The sequence below is a fragment of the Galeopterus variegatus genome, unplaced genomic scaffold (genome assembly GCF_000696425.1).
Source record: "Galeopterus variegatus unplaced genomic scaffold, G_variegatus-3.0.2 Scaffold6915, whole genome shotgun sequence".
Taxonomy (NCBI): Eukaryota; Metazoa; Chordata; class Mammalia; order Dermoptera; family Cynocephalidae; genus Galeopterus; species Galeopterus variegatus.
In genome coordinates this window covers 49,610-70,755 of record NW_007733026.1, presented here as the reverse complement: position 1 = coordinate 70,755, position 21,146 = coordinate 49,610, and the positions used below count along the sequence as shown (strand labels likewise).

The 21,146-nt window shown below is 50.6% G+C and overlaps 1 protein-coding gene across 2 annotated transcripts in view; it reads right to left on the bottom strand.

The window, feature by feature from the left end:
- The window catches only part of DRD2 (dopamine receptor D2), a 14,936-nt gene extending 6,117 nt beyond the window's left edge, over nucleotides 1-8,819 (bottom strand). The window contains exons 1-3 of one of the 2 annotated variants that reach the window (XM_008591438.1): nucleotides 8,507-8,819; nucleotides 1,676-1,785; nucleotides 577-713 (exon numbers count right to left, since the gene is read on the bottom strand). In XM_008591438.1, coding sequence (XP_008589660.1) covers nucleotides 577-713; nucleotides 1,676-1,785; nucleotides 8,507-8,791 — 532 coding nt within the window. In that variant the 5' untranslated portion in view covers nucleotides 8,792-8,819. The remainder of the gene's footprint in view (nucleotides 1-576; nucleotides 714-1,675; nucleotides 1,786-8,506) is intronic. The other variant, XM_008591439.1, reaches the window with a different exon arrangement.
- Between the last annotated feature and the right edge of the window lie 12,327 nt (nucleotides 8,820-21,146).

Genomic DNA, 21,146 nt, shown 5'->3' with positions numbered 1-21,146 from the left:
GGTCTACCAGATGTCTGTCCTTTACCTCGGGGCTTTCTTGATTGATTCAAGTATATTTAACTCTATTTCCACTTTTTGGAGTTCCTGTGACACTTAGATTTTGCACCACACATTTTCAGGGCTTCACCATATCCTGTCCAGACTGGCCCTGAGGGCTGCAGCCTCCTTACAAAAGTGCAATTGCCCATTGTTGGGGTGGATGGACGCCCAGGAGCCTCCTCCTGTGTGTGAGTGTGTGCACACACATACACACACGCAGTTTGTGAGGCTGTCTGGCCTGCTTCAATTTAATGAACAAAGTTGAAAATGGCCAGACGTCCTCCTGAACCATTATCCCCATTCCTCATGCAACTCCTTGGTGCCGCGGGCCATTGTTTCCTCTCTGGTTCAGCCTGGAACAGCTCTGACTTGGGTTTGGCCCCAGGAGACCCAGCCTGGCCTCAGTCTGGGGTGGTGAATCGGCCCCAATGGAGCTCCCACCCATATCTGTGCTGGGGATTCAGCCCCCTCAGGGTCCTGCACAGTAGCAGGGACCCAGGGCCAGCTGAGCCCCAGGCAAAGGAAGGCAGGACTCACCTGTGTTGTTGAGTCCAAAGAGCAGTGGGCAGGAGATGGTGAAGGACAGGACCCAGACGATGGCAATCATGATGGTGACTCGGCGCTTCGAGCTGTAGCGCGTGTTGTAAAGCATGGGCATGGCCACAGCTGTGTACCTGCAAGGGCAGACAGGGGACTCTGAGTCTGGGGTGCAGGCCCAGGGACTTTTCAATCCTTGACATGCACACAGCAGACACACTCGCATTCCTCGAGGCTGGACAGTGGACCCACTTCCCTGAAGCCTGCCTGATACCCTAACTCAACCCTCCCTCCTGTCCCCAAACTCAGACAGTGAGGACACTTGGCAGTGCTCAATCAAGCACTTAATGACTGGCCATCTACTGTTCACTCCCAGCTCACGTCTATTATTCTGATCATCCACTTGGATGTGAGGCTTCTTTGAGGGGCCGTGCACCTTTGAAACTATACCCACTGCACCTGTGCTAGGCCCACAGACAGTAAGTGTTTGTTAATGGGTTGGTAGCCAGGCCTCTCAGAGCAAGGTTTAAGCCATGTTTAGCAGGAAAAAACAACAACGGCAATTGTTTACAACCCTCCCATACCTTCTGCTACCCAGCACTTCTCTTCCATTCACTGATTTCATCCCCTAAGGATCCTGTGAGAGGAGTAGGGCCAGGGCCTGTGGGAGCCCATGTGGCATGTCTATGCAAATTAGCAAAAGGCTCCGAGGGTACAGCTTAGCAAGGTGGGAATGGCCCGGCCCCCTTGGCTGTGGGCTCTGAGCCAGACAGAAAATGCATAACCAGACACCACAGCTCTGGGGGCAGACGCCATAGCTCTGGGGGCAGACGCCATCATCATTGGTGTCTAGAAAATGAAACTGGGAGTTCTGAGAACTTTCTCTTTTATATGAGTCACTGTCGGTGTTTGTGGTAACATCACTGTCCATAGATGGGCTCTTTAGGAAGTCTGTAAACACACACGCACAACACACACACACACATGGACTCATGTGAACACAGCCAGCCATGTGCATCATAGAGCCTGCCCCTGAGGAGAGGCGGGGTGGCTGGAAGGGTGAGTGGCAGGGTAACCCCCCCACCCCGGCTGGGCTAACCTGTCGATGCTGATGGCACACAGGTTCAGGATGCTTGCTGTGCACATCATGACGTCCAGAGTGACGAAGATGTCACAGTGGATCCTGCTGAATTTCCACTCACCTACCACCTGGGGACAAAGCAACATACTAGATGGACAGCAGGAGGTGGGGAGATGAGCTTAGTTGTCATGGCTTGGTCCTCCTGGGGCAGATGGGGCCACGGGCTCAGAGGCAGCTGTGGGAATCTGAGGGTCACCAGCAGGGGTCTGGGGGAGAAGGGGACAGCAATGGGGAGTAGTGCCCATGGGTGTCTGAGGTCCTTGCCCCTGGCCTCTCTCCTCCCAGACACGTCAGGCCACTTTGTGCCAAGAACTGTACTAGAAGAAACACGACCAACTTACACTTACTGCCTTCACTTTGACCCTTCATCTGTAAAACGTGTGTGACCGTCCTGTGATCCTCCTGTGCTTTCTCGGATTCCGTACTTGTCTATTTGGCATCCATTCATCACAGGGACAACAATGTTAACTATATTGTCTTATGTTCTGTGCTCCTGATGCTCTAGTATTTGGGGGCCTTGTAGACCTGGGAGAGACTGCCCCTTCTGGGGCTAGCTAATCCCAAAGTGTAATAAACACTTACTTGGGAGCACGCCTCTCAAATGCAAGCCGACGGCCTCCCTACCTCACTCTCATACACCCAATTGATATTCCCCCTGCCCTGAATCATCCCAGGTCCAGGAGCCAGGCAACTAGGGGCAACCCGTAGCCCGAGGCCTGCCAGTATTATTCAGACTAGCCAGTCTTAAACTGCTTCCTCTGCACTGCTTGTGTTTCCTGCAAAAACCCTAGGCTTTCGCCTCCCGACCCAAGCCTGGTGCTCCTCCTGTGGCCCAGCAGGGCTTGCTGTGTCTCTCATTTCCAGGGAGACTGTGAGTAGCATTAAACGTTTTCTTCAATGGCATTGGCCTCCCTGTGTCTTCAACCAGTCACAGTTCTAGAAATTAAATCCCTGGTATAATTTGAAAATACCCTTTTTACTGAGGAAGCTGAGCTTTAGAAAAGTGCAGTGACTTGCCCAAGACCTCTCGGCTCAGCTTCTGCTCCTGCTCTGGCCCAGGTTCTTGGTGAGCCAGGCAAGCCCTCCAGTGCCTAGCCCAGTGCGTGGCACAGAGTCAGGGCCCAAAAATGGCCTGTTAAGAACAATGGTGAAGACAATGAGTCTCTATGAAACAGAGAAGAAATATCTGCTTCTTCTTATATCTAGAGAACAAAACAAGGAAAATCTGGGCTGGAGATTTAGGAACACCAGGTTGGGTTGAGGAGCGAGTGCTATAATGAGCTGTCCTTGGTATGATGGGGGATGAAGAGTCTAGCTCATGGCAAGAATATTTCTCAGCCCCCTCCCAGAGTCACAGTTCTAGAAATTAAATCCCTGGTATAATTTGAAAATACCCTTTTTACTGAGGAAGTTGAGCTTTAGAAAAGTGCAGTGACTTGCCCAAGACTTCTCGGCTCAGCTTCTGCTCCTGCTCTGGCCCAGGTTCTTGGTGAGCCAGGCAAGCCCTCCAGTGCCTAGCCCAGTGTGTGGCACAGAGTCAGGGCCCAAAAATGGCCTGTTAAGAACAATGATGAAGACAATGAGTCTCTATGAAACAGAGAAGAAATATCTGCTTCTTCTTATATCTAGAGAACAAAACAAGGAAAATCTGGGCTGGAGATTTAGGAACACCAGGTTGGGTTGGGGAGCGAGTGCTATAATGAGCTGTCCTTGGTATGATGGGGGATGAAGAGTCTAGCTCGTGGCAAGAATATTTCTCAGCCACCTCCCACCCTGCACCTCGCACACACACATACCTCCCATTCATACACACAGGCACACACACTCACGTAGCAGGCTGGTCCTAGCAACTCCAGAAGTCTCGAGCAGCCCCATCCCTGAGGACAGAGTAAGGACAGGGAAACCCACTTCTGCTTCTTCCAAAAGGAGAAGAGGTGCAAGAAAGCCCCTCGCAGTACAGCAGGGCAGCAGGGCTAATTATAACACTGCTCATTCTCATCACTGCCCTCTCTCCTCCTCTAGGCATAAACCCAGCATTGGCATTTAAACTCAGTGATAGTACAGCAGGGCAGCAGGGCTAATTATAACACTGCTCATTCTCATCACTGCCCTCTCTCCTGCTCTAGGCATAAACCCAGCATTGGCATTTAAACTCAGTGATGGGCAACATAGCTGTTGTCTTGCGTGGAGGAAACAGCAGCTTTCCCCAGGAGACAGGAAGCCTCTAGTGTGGTACTGTCTTCTCGGGGCTCATGTGGGGGTCCCATCCCAGGGCTTCTGCTCCCTGTGCTGCTGTGCTGACCAGGTGGCCAGGAGTTGACAGCTGGATATCCCGTCAGGGGGCGAGGGTGGAAGAGCATAGAAGGGGCTTCCCTGGAGTAAACAGAGTCTACCTTTAGGGAACCAGTGGGCAGGGGCCCAGGCCCACCTAGTTCACACCCCACCTTGAAGCCCCTCCTAGGACTGGTATTTGAGAGCTGCTTTCACATCCCTGGGGATCTAGGTCTGAGATATCAGGAGTCCTCCTCCCTGTCTTTCCTCTCCTTCCCTCCTCTCTGATGTCTTTCTTTCCTACAAACACTTATTAAGCAATTTACTGTGTGCCGGGCTCTGTTCTAGACTCCTGGATATACTTGTAAACAATTCAGACATTGCTGTGGGTTAAATATGTTTTCCCAAAGTTCATGTGTTGGAAACTTGATCCCACCTGTAACAGAGTTAAGAGGGTGGGAAATCCAATTACGGTATTTGAAAGGTGGGGCCTTTAAGAGGTGATTGGATCATGAGGATTGGGACATCATGAATGTATTAATCCACTCACAGAGTAATGGGTTAATGGTTGAATGGGTTATAATGGATGTAGACTGGTGGCTCTATAAGGAGAGCACATGAAAGCACTCTTGCCATTCTCAACATGTGATTCCCTGCATTGCCACCAGACTCTGCAGAGACTCCCCACCAAGACAGCCCTCACCAGATGTGCCCCCCAGACCTTGGACTTCCAAAAAGTAAAAACTCCAAAACTGTAAGAAATAAAGTTCATTTCTTTATAAATTACCCAGTTTCAGGAATTCTGTTACAAGCAACAGAAGATGGATGAATATAGATATAGTCTCTGCTTTCAGGGAGCTCTCAGACCCCTCCCCCCACTGGCCTATCTGAAGCCCAGAGAAGGGAGAAGTTTCTTCTGTATTTCCAGGAGCAGCTGCTCAAAGACTCAAGAAAATGTATTGGTAGACACTGACGTTATAGAACGTCTGCTGTGGGCACTGTACTGTATCTCATGGATTGTTCTTAAAACTCTTCCTAGAAGGAATTAATTATCCCCATTCATAGAAAAGGGAGCTGAATCCCAGAGAGGCTATGTGGTGTGGCCAAGTCCACCCAGCAAGCGTGCAGGAGGGCTGGAGGTTGAAGCCAGCTCGTCCCATACCACCCCACGCTCTTTCCTAAGCTGCCTTGGAAGGGACCGTCTAGCTTGTCAAAAGAGGAGATTATTATGTGAAACATACTTGGTAAACCTAAAGCGTGAAAAGGAGAGATTATGATGATCATTTCAAGGGTAGACAACTTGGGGTCAGAAAAGAAAACAGACTTACCCAAGGTCACTTGGAAATTTCATGGCAGAGGAAGGACTGGCCCTGTGTTTTCTATGCCCACCTAGGGCTCTTTTCTCTGCACCTCTGGGCATCATTCGTTGACGTTACATTCTTGCTCATGTGAATCTGAGACCTGCACTGGCTCAGCTAAATCTTAATAATAACTATAAAAAGCACTTACTACATGTCAGGCACTGCTCCAAACACTTCCTATCTACGGATGAGGACAGCAAACCTCAGAGGCAAATGACATGGTAACCTCTCAAAACCTCGAGCCAGATACCCACTCTCTCGGCTGGGTGGCTTTGCCTGGCATGCAAGTACCTGCCTCTCTCCCTTAGATAATTCTTCTTAAAGTGTCATCTCTTGCTGCAAGCCTTCCCTGACACCGCCAGGCTGAGCCACATGCCCCCACATCTCCTGTGGAGCTGCTCCACTGTCACTGCCATCAGACTGTCCTGTACTGGTCCTGTCAGTCTCTGCATTGATGGCAGGCCAATGCCCTGGCCTCTAGCCCTGAGATGAGGGTAGGACAAAGTGCTCAATAACTGTTGAATGAGCGAATAAATAACTCTGAAATCTTTGTTCAACTTTTCAATCTCCTCTTCTAGAAAGTGCACACGGCAAGCCTCACCTCAAAGGGCAGTGAGGCCTAAATGGAATGGCACGTGCAGGCAAGGGCCCTGGCTGTGGTCTCTCAGAAACTTCTCCCACGGCTGTCCAGATAGAAAGGTGTAGAGTCAGGATCTGAACCCAGTCCTCTCACTCCAAAGCCTGCGTTCTTTCCACATATTTAGCAGAGTAAATAATGCACATCTAGGTGCTGGCATGGCTGGCTATTGGGGCACTTAACATTGCTGGAAATGGAACAGGATGGAAAATTCTGGATGATAAGAGCACCTATTGGAGAGGGTACAGGATGTGGTTGTGAGGATTCGTTGACAGGATATTGGGGTAGGGTGAGCCTCCACTTGGGACATTCTCTAGGGACAACAAATAGCTGAGACAGTGTCCTTTAAGCAGGGCTCACCGCCCAGCTGTTGTTTTGATGGGACACTGGGGGAGAGTTTGCACGCTGCCCTGTAAGATGCCATTCTGCACCATGCCCCCAAAACACTCAGCCTCACACTTCAAACACTGGTGAACAAGTACGTTTAAATATCTGTTTGAAGGACTTACAGATTCCTAGGAGCCCCGATAAATCCATGTAGGAATTTGTCCCCACCCTGTGTCTGGGTAAGAATGAGGGTCTGGAAGCCAAATGAACCCATGCCAACAGCCCGGGGAGGAACCCGCCTCCCTCTGGGAAGAGGGTTTCCCCTTTGAGGAGGGGAGAGTCGTCTCTATGTAGAGAGGGGCTGGATATGTTGTCATCTTCATCTATGTCACTGTCATCACGGCTGGCACCTGCACAGTGCTTACTGTGTGCCAGGTACCATGCTAAGCACTTTTCATGTATTAACTCATTTGATCCTCAGTGTTACGAGGGAGGTACCATTACCATCCCTGTTTTATAGATAAAGAAACTGGGGCACAGAGAGGTTGTCTGCTCTAGCATTTTTCCCACCATTTTTTCCTGATGGTCTGAGGTCTGGGACCCTCCTTCAGAAGGGAGCAGGAGGGGATCAAGCCTAAGAATTAAGAAGGGGCTCCTCAGGGAGAGGCCCTCAGACAGGACGTGGGATGGACAGAGTCTAGGGGCCCTAAACATGCAAGAGTGGAGGAATTGGAGCCCTGTCCTGTGTCACCTGTATGTTTTTGTGTTGTTTTGTATTTAGTGTGTTGCCTTTTGGTTTTTCATTAACATTCAGCCAGGGCATTTTGAAAGTTGTGGCCTGTTTTGGCTGTGGTAAAGAAAACCAAGGGGATGATGGACCAGAGCTCCCTGGGGGCCAGTGTGGTGGTGACAGCAGGAAGCACACGAGCCCTTTGGGGCCTGGGGACAGGGAGGTGTGCCACATGGACCAGCCTGCCCTCCCTGGCTGAGCTGCTGCTTCTAGATGTCTCCTCTGTTCAAACCTACAAAGGTTTTATATTTTTCTTTCAACAATGGCAGCCCCTCCCTCCCAGGCAGGGATGTGCCTTTGTGGCACAGGTAAATTCCTCTCTTGCCCAGGGCAGGAAGGGAACAGCTCGGTGAGCTGAGTGTAGGCCCTTTCACGATCAGTTCTCATGTGTCCAGGCTCCCAGACCAGCGTCAGCCCTGGACAGTCTGCCCTAGAACCCTGGGCAGAGCTGAAGGGGCAGGATCCAGTTTGTGCCACGAAAATCCCCTGGACCCTGCTACATTTGCCTGTCAGCTCTGGCAAGTGTCCGCCTGGAGAGGGATCCCTGTTTAGGGACTTCTCTATGAGCAATTCCTCCCTGTGCTGTGTGACCTGGGTGAAGACAGGCAACTTGTTCTCAAACCCTCAGTTTCCTATTTGGTGAGGTGAGAAGAGCACTATCAACACCCAGAATTACTGACAGCATTTGCTGAGTCTGTGTTTGCACCATGCCTGGCACAGTGCCTGCACCACAGCAGGGGCTGCCTACTCCTCGTTTCCAAATGCAGAGTTGGGCTCTGTCCTGGGCTAAGCAATGCATAATACTCGGTTCTTCCTGAGGTAAGGGGGCTGCAGCAAGTTCACAGCAGCCTCTGCCCACACGCCCTGGACATGGGCACCAGAATAAACTGGGGGAGCATAGAACAGCAGACCACAGGAGAGAGGATTGCAGGCTTCAGACCTGGGAGCACAAACAAGTCCCCTCCTTAAGGATCTTCACCCATTACTTCCATTTCTAACATGACCTAATGAACCAACTCCGGGACCAGACAGAGCTCCTGCTTGGATCTGCCAGCTGTGTGATACTGGAGAAGTCACCTAACTTCTCTGACCATCTGGTTCATCATCTGCAGAATGGTGATACTAATGCTGGCCTTTCAGAGCCACTGTGAGGATTATATGGGAAAATGCTGTATATAACATGAGGCCCGACACTTCGTCAGCACTCTATAAATGGTAGTTGGGATGATCAGAGAGACAATCTATCCATTTTATAAGGAGAAAAACTGAGCCAAGAGTAGAGAAGAGATCCCCTGGGAAAACCAGGCAACTTGTTGGTAGGAACCAGTGGGGAGCCTGGAGTCCAGGCTCTAGCGTAGAGCCCTCCTGGAGAAGGCGCTGGAACAAGTGGGGCCCAGACCTACCTCCAGATAGACGACCCAGGGCATGACCAGCGTGGCCACAAGGAGGTCAGCCACAGCGAGGCTGACGATCAGGTAGTTGGTGGTGGTCTGCAGCGCCTTCTCGCGGGATACAGCCATGCACACCAGCACGTTGCCAAAGACGATGATGAAGATGAGCAGGGTGAGCAGCATGGCGTAGTAGTTGTAGTGGGGCCTGTCTGACTTTCCGTCCGACCCATTGAAGGGCCGGCTCCAGTTCTGCCTCTCCAGATCCTCATCGTACCAGGACAGATTCAGTGGATCCATCAGGGGCAGCGGAGCCACTTGGTGGCCAGGCTCTGGCCAGGAAAAATGGACACAGGGAGTGAGCGGAAGAGCCTCCAAGGCACACTGCTCCCCAGAGAGGGCTCCAGAGCAAACACCAACCACTGGCTGTTAACAGAGAGAATTCTCCAACCCAGGATTTTAAGTTTTACATCTAACAGTTTTCTTATAATGTTGGGGCCTCCTGCTGCTTTTCTGCCTACAAGTTCTTGCAGATGGTAGAACAAATGAACAAGGATAATTTCTTTAAAGTATAATAAAATAAATGAACTTGATCATTCATTTATTTATTTATTCAACACTCTTATTAAGCACAATCCATGCACCACATACTTTAAGATAAGTTAGCTAGGAGTTCCTGCTTCCAGTGGTAGAAGTAGAAATAGGCATTCATTCATTCTTGATTCTATAAATATTTATTAAGCATTATTCTGTATAGTGTGAGAAACATAGGCAGGAACAAAATATCCATGGTTCTGCAGCTCACATCCTAGGAGAAACAATAGCCGATTATTTAAGCGATTAAACCTATGGGTGGTAGGGACAAGGAAGTGGAATGGGGAGAAAGATAACACAATCTAATTTAGGTATTCCAGGAAGGATTTCTAGAGGAAGTGATGTTCGGCAGACACCTGGAGAATATATAGGAATTAGCCAGGTAGAGAGGTGGGAGTTGGGGGAAGGGTCTAGACTAGGAAGCAGCATATGCAAAGCACAGTTAGAGAGCAGGTGGCATGTGGTGGACTTGAAAGAAACTTGAGCTAGCTGACATGCAGAGGGACTGGCAACAGTGAATCTGGGGAGGTTGCAAGAGGCGAGATCATAGAGGGCCGTAAAAGTCATGCTAGGAGTTCAGACTTGATCCTAAAGGGCAGTGGGACCCACATGATCAAATTTGCCTTTCAGAGAGATGATTCTGACTGCAGTGTGGAGAATGGATGGGTGGGGCCCAGAGTGAAAGCAGGACACCAGCGGGGAGGCTGTTGCAGGAATCCAAACGAGAGATGGTGAGGTTAGCACAATGCATGCAGTCAGAGCCTTGAGGAACTCATGGGCGGGGGGCCGGGGGAGACCTCCTGAAAAAAGGGATCATCTGAGACGCAGTAGGAGGAGGAGTTAGCCAGGCAACTGAGTTGTGGGAGATGTTCCAGCCAGAGAGCACACAACACAGTCCCAAACAGCAAATAATTCTGTTTGGCCAGAAATGTAGAGCATGACGGTGAAGTTGGAGAAAATTAAACTGAAGGGACATTCATAGGCCAGACTGGGTCTATCAGCTTGGGACCCTCTGAAAGGTTGGACGCAGAGGATTGACTTCACTGGACTGGTGTTCTAGAAAGGTCAGTGGCTGCTGTGCTGTGGAGAAGACCTCAGAGAGGAGTGAGGTTGTGGCTGTCACTCAGGTGGAGCTGGTGGTAGCCTGAATGGAGGTAGTGGGAGTGAGGATGGAGAGACGTGCTCAGAATCAGGAACTGACTTGGAAGCCAATTTCCTGGAACCTGGTCATTGGATAGATGTGGGGTGGGAGTGGGGAGGAGGTGAGGAGGGAGACGAGTGGAGGATAACTCTGGGGTGTCTGTCCCCCGCTCTGAGAGGCTGGCGGTGGCGTTCTCACAGAGAAAAGGGAGCTGAGGAGCTCAGGAGCAGACTGGGGAGGCATCAGGCATCAATGAGCTTGACAGCCTGTGTTTTGGTTGTGATTGAAATATAATGCACATATGATATAGTTGGCTTTCCTGCTAACAAAAGTGTTCCCATTTCACACAATGGAATTAAATTTATCAGCTTTTCAAGGCATTCCATACAAAGTACCATGACTTCCAGGTGCTTTCCTACCCAAATGGATTTGAAAACCTCTAATTTATGCCATTCAGCATGAATGTCTTACCATATCCAAATCAGGGAGCAGGGCACACCATTGCAACAGGCCAGAAGGACCACGGAGAAGGAACTGCCCACCTCTGCACCCCCATCCATGTCTGACACACCCTCTCTGCCAGCTCTCAGCAGAGAAGTACGGATGATGTCCTACCCAGCACCACCAATATGGAGTCTCGGAGAAAGCAAAATGTCTAACTCCATGTAGGTTGACATAGAATGCCCCCATGCACACGTCTTCCAATTCCCAGGTAGTGAAGTACTGTGTCATATTGATGCTGTGTTCTGCATAGCCAGCTGGTCCCTCTTCTCATTTAGAGCACACAGCAGGAGACCTTGTATGTACATATTGATTGGGCACCCGGGGCTGCTTCTGACATTCATTTATTCAATCAGTATCTATTGAGCCTGCTGGTCACAAAGCACCATGCAAAGCACCATTGGGGCCCTGGAGACTGTGAGGTGCACTCAGTGCCCTCCCCTCGTCATCCTGAGCATCCCTCTCTGCCCCTCCTCCCACTCTCTCAGTTTCCCTCCTGGTCAGGCCAGTGGCATCTGCCAGGACTCTCAGCTCCCTGTCTCGCCCACCCCCACCCATTCTCCATGCCTGACCATACTTGTGTTTCTGCAGCAGAATGCTGAGCCTGCCGATGATGATAGCACCATATATTCGTAGAGAGTTTGATAGTTTGCCGAGCTTTTTGGATATACCATCTCATTTATCCTCAAAACTACCCTCTGAGGCTTTTAACTATTTTTCCACAAATGAGAAAAGTACCTGGAAAAACTTTCCCCTCCCCTTACTTGCCCAGGCCCTACACATCCTTCAAAGCAAGTCTTTCTCGGAATCCTCCTTCCTGGAATCCACCCCACACCCTCCTGCCTCCACCATCTCCCACCCGCCTGAGGGCTCCACAGCACTGTCTCTCAGTTCTGTCCTAGAACATATCTCATTTGCGTGTCTTCTTTTCTCACTGAGGCATAAGCCTCTCAGGAGTTACACCATGTCTTGCTCATTTCTCCTCTTCTTCGTGGAATAAACAAATAAAAAAGCATACTATCTTGTTCTTTTCTGACTCCTTACTCTGGTTTGCAAGCAGTTAAGTACTCAACAGATGTTCGCCCAACTGAGTCAAAGGCTCTGTTAGTCTACCTGGGAAGAAAACCACTCCACCCTTGAAATGTCCCTGCTAACACAGGCCACTGGACTAACAAATGACAAAAAGTAATGCAACCCAAGAGAATCATGGGTGTTGCATGTTGGGACCTGTTATGGCTTGAAGTGTTTCCCCCCAACCCCCAACCCACAACATCCATATGCTGAAATCCTAACCCTCAGTACCTCAGAATGTGACTGGATTTGGAGATAGGGCCTTTAAAGAGATGATTACATGATTAAAATGAGACTGTTAGGGTGGGCCCTAATCCAATCTGACTGATATCCTTAAAAGAAGAGGAAATTTGGACACAAAGACACCAGGGATGGGCACGCACGGAAGAAAGACTGTGAGGCTACAGTGAGAAGGCAGCTGTCTGCAAGCCTGGGAGTGAGACCTCCGGAGAATCCAACACTGCCAACCCCTTGATCTTGGACTTCAGCCTCCAGAACTGTGAGAAGACAGATTTCTGTTTTTAAGCCACCCAGTCTGTGGTACTTTGCTATGGTAGCCCGAGCAGACTAATACAGGTCCCAGAAGTAGACTCAGGAGGAAATTGGTGTGCAGGACACTGATTGATGGGGAATGCTCCCAGGATCGAGACCTGTGGGGAATGAGGAAGCTGGGATGCTTTGCAGTCACATCAAAGGCCTCAGGTGATTCCTCAGGGATCACAGCAGAGTTGTTTGAATTGGGGCAACATGGTGAGGCCTTTAACCCCCTCTCATAGATGGCATAACTTGTAGCAGTCCCAGGGTAATTGTGTGACCTTGAGAGGGGCCTCTCTCTTCAGCACGGGGTAATCAGCAAGCACTGTTGGTCACCAACACCCCCAGTAGTTGGGGAAGGACTGTCATAGTCCTGCGGGGGATCCGGGTAGCATGCCACAACATCCACTGCAGCTGATGTTCAGAAATCAGAGAACATATGCACCTGTGCATAGCTGGGGTGTTGATGGAGGGCTTCCTGGAGGAAGGAGAATGTAAACTGGGACTTAAAATTATGAGCGCAATTTAGATGGCAAATGTAAGCATTGCAGGTAAGGGTAGGATTGGGGGGTGAGTACTCATTCCCCTGAGTGCTGGCTACTCTGCAGGGCAAGGGCGAGTCCCTGCACCCAAAGCTGCTGGGAAAGGCCTCATGCATTTTCTTTTCTTTTCTTTTCTTTTTTTTTTTTTATAAAAAGATGACTGGTAAGGGGATCTTAACCCTTGACTTGGTGTTGTCAGCACCACGCTCTCCAAGTGAGCTAACCAGCCATCCCTATATAGGGATCTGAACCTGTGGCCTTGGTGCTATCAGCACCACACTCTCCCAAGTGAGCCATGGGCCAGCCCCTTAATTTTCTAATTTAGTATTTATTCTTGATTGTTCTTATGGCTTTTTGCTGATACAAACATCATATATTTATGTTATAGGGAAAATATGGAAAATGCCTAGATGTCTGTAGACCCTATTAGCATCTTGGTACAGGGCTGTGTTCTAACCCCCAGAACCAATCCCGGTGCCTACTGTGTCCTCAGCACCCTTCTTTGGGGCTGCCCGGATAGCTCTCACTTTACAATATCAAGCTGAGCGGGAATTCAACATCACCCCCACAGATGGGTACTCTAGCAGGAGAGTGCTAGACATATCCAGAGGCTGAAGACCAGAAAACCTGGGCTCAAGTCCCAATCCTATCACTTCTTAGCTTTGGGGCCTTGGCCAGATTATCTGGCTCTCCTGAGCCTCAGTTTTCCCACCTGCAAAACAGGGGTAGTAATAATTGTTGTGGGGATTAAGTAAGACTACGCACTGGAGAATGTTAACTTTAAAAATGAAACCAAGAAAAGAATTAAATGAAACAAGCAATGAGACAACAAGCCTGAGGCTCAAGAATATCAAGTGACTTGTGCTGTCCCAATGCAGCCCGCTAGGGTTAGAGGTCCTCCTGCGCTGCTCCTGCTGCACCACGCTGCCTCCTATGGCCCATCCTTGGGAAGCAGGAAGCTGGGGGTAAGGGGAGGGGTTCCAAGATGCAGCAACTGACCCCTTGGGAGTGGGTAAAGAAAAGAAAAGGTGAAGTCTGTCCCTAGGCCCTGGTCATAGGACAAACATCAGCAACCCTCAGGATGGAGTAGCAGCGGGCCTGGAAGACCCAGCTCTCCCAGCCCACCTGCAATGGCCAATGACTGTCTAATCACCAAGTTTCACAGGCTCTAAGACAACACTGAATGTAAGCTACACCATGATTTTATGTACCTCTAGGAAAGGAAAAGATGCCATCCAACCCCAGTATAGCTCAACTAAGGTATACTCTGTTGAAAATCCAGTAATTCAAGAAAGGAGGAGTCATTTTTGATATCTATGTTTAGATAAAATAGGTACCTAAGAGGAACTGAAGGGAAAACCTAGAAGAGAAATACCATCGAGAACCAAGAGTTACTTGTGGCCATGTGTAAATACAAAAATGGGTTAGGCCTATACTTTAAAAATTTAGTTATATGTTGTATTAGTCCATTTCTGTTGCTTATAACAACATACCTGAAACTGGGTGATTTATAAAGAAAACAAAATTTATTGCTTACAGTTTCAGAGGCTGGGAAGTTCAAAGTCCAGGGAACACATTTGGTGAAGGCCTTAGTGGTGGCAACAGTGACCCAGAGGTTTCACATGGCAGAAAATGGTGGAGCAGGGGGCTGGCCCGGTGGTGCACTGCTACAGTGCGCCACTTGGGAGTGAGGCACCGCTCCCACCGAGGGTTCGGATCCCACATACAGACCGGTTCCCGCTCACTGGCTGAGCGAGGTGTGGGTGCGACACCAAGGGTTGCGATCCCGTTGCCGGTCCCAGTCCGGTACGGGCGCGACACTGAGGGTTGCGATCCATTGCCAGACACGAAAAAAGACAAAAAGGAAAATAAATAAATAAATAAAAATGCATTCTGATTTCAGAGACATTTAAATGGAGGCGGGAGCGGAGGGGGGGGGTAGGCTAGGGAGAGGATGTGCATCTTAGAATGGATAAAATACAGAGCTTTCCTGGCATTTTCTCAGGAGGCTTAACAAAACCTGCCAGTCCCCTAGGCTCCCCCTGCTCCAGCTCCAGCCCATCCCTGTCTCTGGGCTGCACAGGTTGAGGGGCTCCAAGGCATATCCCATGAGAAGGCACAAGGGAGAAGCCGGGCTATGGTCTTTTCACTCCAGGGGCACCTGGAGGACCCCTGAGATCCCTGCCTTTGTCCTTAACCCCTCTCCCCAGCTTCTCCATCTCGGCCAGAGCTTGTGCCTATGGGGACAGTGGAGGGAAGGTTCTTACTGAAGCAGATCAGGGCTGCTCCAGGTATTCTGGACTCTAAAGAAGCCAGGTGAGGTCAATGTCCACTCTGGGGCTTTTGTGGGGGAAATGCCAAGGCACACAGCACCTGGCATCGTGGATTTGCCAGGACAGTCCGAATTTTTTGTTCTTTTTTGCAAAAGGAGATTGACTAATGTGTAACCCAAGGTGAATTATAATTGTAAGATTTTTCAGATAAATAAGATCACATATTGTTTTTTAAAAACCTGTTGTCAGAACAAGCATTTTGATTTGGGGTTATGAAAATATGATCAACTTGCTCACACCCTCCAAATGTCACCCCCGCCTTCCTCCTAAGTGGCTCCTGCCTTATGCATAAAAGCTTACAAAAGACCCAAATCACAGTCCCCAATCAAGAATTTAGCAAGCACCAAATACGTGCACGGTCACTGCCATTTCTCAGCTCTTATGGAGCTAGCTCCTTGATCATGTCTCCTGGGAGAGAAATGGAAGATCTGATCCTGCAGATGCCAGTCGCTCAAGGAGTGGCTGCCTCTGCAGCAAAGGGGGACAATTGCTGCTCCCCACCCCACCCTCACAAGGCAGATGCAGACAAGGTTCCAATGGGTGCTCTGGGGCTTGCTAGGTTTTTCTTTCTCAGCTGCCCTGATAGAAGCCAGGAGTAAGGGAGAGACTCCATTTGTGTGGGTGACCTGAAAGATCTTCCAGAATCATCCATCTGGTGCTCAGGACTCCCTATCAAGCCCTCCCTAACATCTAGTCTAACTCCAACCTGCTGTAATACTGGCACTCTGCAGAAGCTTCAGTGCAGAGCCTCCCAACAAGATGTCTGGAATGAGTCGAGGTGTAGAGAAATACCAGGCCATGGAGGAGCCAGCCATGTCCAACCTCAGCAGCCTCTGCCATTCACCCTACGTGCCTTGCAAATGCTACGATTTTCTGTGTGTGCCCTAATTTGAAAATTAGCTAGTTCTCAAGTTCAGAAGTGCTGTGAGAGCCTAGACACCGGGGCTGAGCTGGCCCACCAAGGCCGCCCCAGGCAGGCCACGCTGTTCAGACCACTCACTGCCCTAGGGACTGGGGAGCAGAGCAAGGAGGGATGGCCAGGCCTTCTGGTGAGTAGACATCATGGCGTGGACGGGGCTGCTCTCCCAGACACCCCCCAGTGGCTGGCAGGCTATCCAGCCCGTAAACAGAAACAGCTTCCCACAAGTATGTTGGAAAGAAAAAATCCTCCTTTGAGGCTGACACCCAAACCCGACAGATATTCTCTGTCCAGAAGAACTTGGAGGGTGTGGTCACCCTCAGTCCCCAGGCTGGTGGGGTGGGGTCAAAGGGTCAACCTGTTAGGGCAGCCTGGGACCCTGCTGTGTCTCTTTCTCTCTCTGTCTGGTTTCTATACCATCTGGGGCACAGAGCTGGGGAGGTGGGGATGGGGAACCCTCGGCGCAGCACAAACTGAACAACCTGTTTCTGTGCTTCAGTCTCAGCCCTAGTCCTGGTGCTGCCTCCCCTGAAAGTTCGGCAGTGGAATCAAATTGTCTAATTAAATTTTAACAATCAGGCTCGATGGCGGGTGAGACACTGCTGTCTTAAACACATCATTTTTTCCTCTTTTCTGAGATGTGAAGCATTTCAATGAAAAGGTAGAGAGGGGGGAAAAAGCATTTTGCATTTGCATCTCAAAAGCAACCTGTCCAGTGACTTGAGTTGGATGGGAATGGGGATTGAGTGTGTAAGGGGCTCCTTTCCAGGATCCTGCATCCTAGGCCACCTTATCCCCACCCCATTCCTCCAGGGAAAGGACATGGCTGTGACATGGGGATGGGCCCCAAGCCAGAATCTCTTGCAACTTCAAGAAGGCAAAGCAGTAATAAAAAGAGGGAGGGGAGGAAGGGCCCCCATTTCTTCCTGCAGGAGGAATCACCTCATGTACTCTGACCCGGGAGGCAGCCTCAGCAGGGGGCAGAGGAGTCTGAGACCTTGTTCCCAGAGCCCTAGGCCAGCAGCAGCTGCAGAGCCCTCTGGGACTGGACCTTGGAAAGGCTGGAGCAGGTAGATGGACAGGAGCAGCCACTGTCTGAATGGCAAGGCCACCAAGCCCTGGGGCTGGTGGTATGGAGGGCCTGTGGGGATGAGGAAGAGCAGAAGGAGGCACGGAGAGGAATGTTGGGATGGAGAAGAGCCCAGGGCATGGGGGCCGGGGTGATGGATGCCATCAACTCCAGGCCTCACCATCTCCTCCCCGAATGTCTTTCTCAGCTTTGCAGGTCCAGGAGCACAGTGCAGCCAGGTGGTGAGGCTGTGGGTCTGAGCAGGTGTCAGCAGTCACTCCTGAGGGAGGAAACAACAACTGCTTTTTCCCAGGTGGGGAGAGGGACACCCTCTGGGGTGGGAGTGCTCTAGGGAGGGAGTGCTCCTGGACTCCCTCCCCACCCACAGCCTCAGAGCTGCTGTGAGGGAACAGGTCTGGCCTATTTAGAGACCTGGTCTAGTGGGGAAACCTGCCCTCCAGTGGCCTGGACTACCACTTGCAGGGGGTCGGGGATCAGGGTTAGTCCACCTGCTGACAGCCCCCACCTCGTGCCCCACCCCCCAGCCATGGCCAGCCTCCCCAGTCCAACCTGGAGCTCTGCAGAGGCAGTGAGGGGCAGAGCCAGGGCCACACAGCAGCTCGGCTGTAGGGATTATACTATGGTGGGAACATTGTCGAGGTTCCTGTAGAAGGTATGGAACAGCCTGGAGGAATCTCCCATTCTTGCTCTCTGGCTATGTCTGGCCCTCGCCAGCTGGAGCCAGGAGGGTGGGCATAGTCTTGATGGTCTTCAGTGGCCCAGCCTGAGGTTGGCTACTGGGTCACCTGCTCCAAGCCTCTCCCTCTGCTCCCTAGAGTTACACTTGGCTGACAGTGTCTGGCCTTACCTCCCACCTCACAGCAAAAATAGAAGCTACCCTTGGACACTCAACTTCCTGTTGCCAAATCCACATACCTACAGCACAGGCAGCCACCTGCTCCCTCCTTCGGGTTCCAGTGTCCCAGATCCTACCCAGGCCCAGTCCTGCCATCTGGGCTCAGGGTCCCATTGTCCAGGCTGGCCTCCTCTTCCTTACCCTTCAGGACAGTCTCACCAGCCCCTTCTCAGGGAAGTCTTCCTGCCTCTGCAGCTCAGATCCCATCCTCTTGCTTAATGCTTTCACAACGTGTTCTCCTTGGTGACACTTATCGCAGGTGTAATTAAGCCACTGTTTGTCTAATGATTTGTTTGGCATCTGTTCTTGCCAGACTATGAGCTAGCCCAGCGTGAAGATCACATCTGTCTTGTCTATTATGGTCTTCTCACTCCCCAGCACAGTGCCTGGCGACAGTATGTGCTCATTAAATGAGAGCCATCCATGGAGGTTCACGCCCACGTGTGAAGGGGCCAGTGCCTGGGTCTTTTTCTGCCCTACAGTCATTTCTCCTCCTGGATCCTTCTCGAGGGGTACCAGTAGCCTCCTCTGAGATCTCCCTTTGTCCCTGGGGGTCCCAGTCATGGTGGTAGCTGGGGTTAGATGCCCAGCTTCTTGGCATCCATCCAGGGAATTCCCAGGGGCCCTCCCTGTGGCACACGGTGTTATAAGGCATTGAAAGGAAAAGAAAGCACACATGTGCAGGTGAGTGTAGGTATGTGAGGGGGGGATGGATCACAGAGAGCAGGCATTCTGTGCAAACGTGAGCTCAGAGCTGGTGGGGATGGCTTCTGGGCTACCGGAAGGTCCAGATGAGCACCCTGCTGTGGGAGTGAAGTCACAGCAGGTCAAGGCGGGCCCAGGAGCCAACTTCTGTCATCGGCATTCACAATGGGTACGCTGAGTGCAGCTAGACTCAGCTCATCTGCGGAGCACTGGGGTGGGGTAAGTGTCCCCAGGGAGAGGCTGGAGCACACACAGCTCCCTACCCAGCTATGTGTGCTCCACATACACAGGTCACCTGGGTGAGAATCTGTCTGAGAGGAGGGGGAGACCAGAGCTGAGTGTGACCTGGGCCTCCTCACTTCCAGGGCTCTCATCCCAGACATCCCCCTGCCCCAGCACAACCTCTCCTGCTTATTCCCAAGGTGGCCAGGTGTCCCCTGGAGTGTGGCGTGCCCCGAGATACTGGTGGACTTCAGGTCATCATGGCCTCGCCTCGTCCAGGCCTCCGGGGTCTGCCGTGGGCTGAGGCAGGGTCTGGAGACACAGTAAATGCAAGAAGCGGTGTCTGCCTGACAGCCCCGTCCCTGTGGATTTTGATGGCTCCGTAAAAATGTCTCCTCGCAAACTGTCAAAGTGTCACAAATTAATTAACTGTTAGCTGGAGTGACTCAGTGTGGGGAGGGGATGGGGGAGAATGGCTCCAGTAATGCTAAGCAGGGTGGTGGCAGTGCTGTTCTCTGCGTGCACTGCCTTTTGATTAAAAATCGTCACTGTGCCAGCACCGTGCAAGGGAGGGGGCAGCTCACTGGGCAGCTCACGTGTGCAGCAGAGGAGGGCGCGGGAAGCAGGTGCGGGGTGGGCCCGGGCCCTCCCTGAGAAAGGGAGTGCAGAGCGGAGAACGGAGCGTGGAGCCTCTAGAAACTGCTCAGGATCTAAATTCAGAACGGAGCCCACGGGCTGGCACTGCTTTCTTCTTTCCTCTGTCTTTCCCACCCTCCTCAATTTTCCCCCACAAGGAAAAGAATTGGGGAGTTGAGCTTAGTTTGCCCGAGTGCTAGGCCAGGTCGCCTGAGCTCGAGGGGCAGCAGCATGCTCTGCTGCCAAACTCTCGCCAGCAGGAGCCCGGGGAGGAGGGAGGCCTGGCTGTCAGACCAGCCTCCTTGACCTTTACTTTAATTTCAGGAAAGAATTGAGAAAACATGCTCTTGAAAGTCAAGACGGAGACAAATCCTGAACCTTATTGCTCTAGAAGGAGAAAAAATAATCCTGGCTATTTGGCAGAAAATTGCTCTGCTTTATGAAAATACATCCCTGTTCATAAAAATGGACATAGGGTTCAGTCCAAATAACAGCATGGTCCACTATCACTCTGCTGGGAATCCTCAGGAGGCCTTTGTCCCCATGTCCCCCACCTTCAGCTCCAGCAGGCTGGAACCAGGGACCTTTCTTTCCCAGTTGACAAAGGAGAAAGGAGCCCTTCCTGCATGGAGAGCTGGGCAAGCCAGATTGAACTTTATGACCCATATAAATACCTATTTTGTAAAACTGCACCGCAGGAATACAATCAGCAAAATCCTGATTGTGGAAAATGCTATAAAACAAATGACCCGGCTTCTTCCAAAAATAAATTGCAAAGAAACAAAAAAGAAATGGAGGAGGGAAGCCTCTAGAACAAAAGAAACTTGAAAGCTGTATTAGCCAATAGCAATGTGTGGGCCTTATTTGGATCCTGATTCAAAGAAACCAACTTTTAAAACTCCTTGACATTTGTGAGACAATTGAAAACTTGAGTGATAGATTTTTGCTGATATTAAGAAATTATTGATAATTTTTATGTGTGGCAGTGGCATTCTGGTTAATATTTTTTGAGTCCTTTTGGACCTATGCACGGAAATATGTACAGATAAAACTATATGCTGTCTGGGATTTATTTGAAAATAATGTGGGGGTGGGGGTACAGATGAAACACTATTGGTCATAAGTTGATTGTGGTGGAAGCTGGGTGCTGGATACACTGAAGTTCATATTATTCTTCCTGCTTTTGAGTATGTTTGAAAGTTTTTATGATGAAATGTTAAAAAATATCTAATCTGCTTCTTAACCTTCCCCTGTCCCCTGCCCCCCAAAATTTGGGTGCAAGCAGGCTTCAAGCTATCTTTCCAATCCCGTTCCCTTATTGTAAATGCTGGCTTCCTCCCCTGCCAGTCTGGTCATTCTGTCGACCTGTCCAGTACAGGGGGAGCCCCGGGGACTCAGTGCATTGATGAGAGGAGCCCTGGCAACAATTTCTCTGGCCTGAGACCTTTCCTCAAAGACATGACAGATTTGGC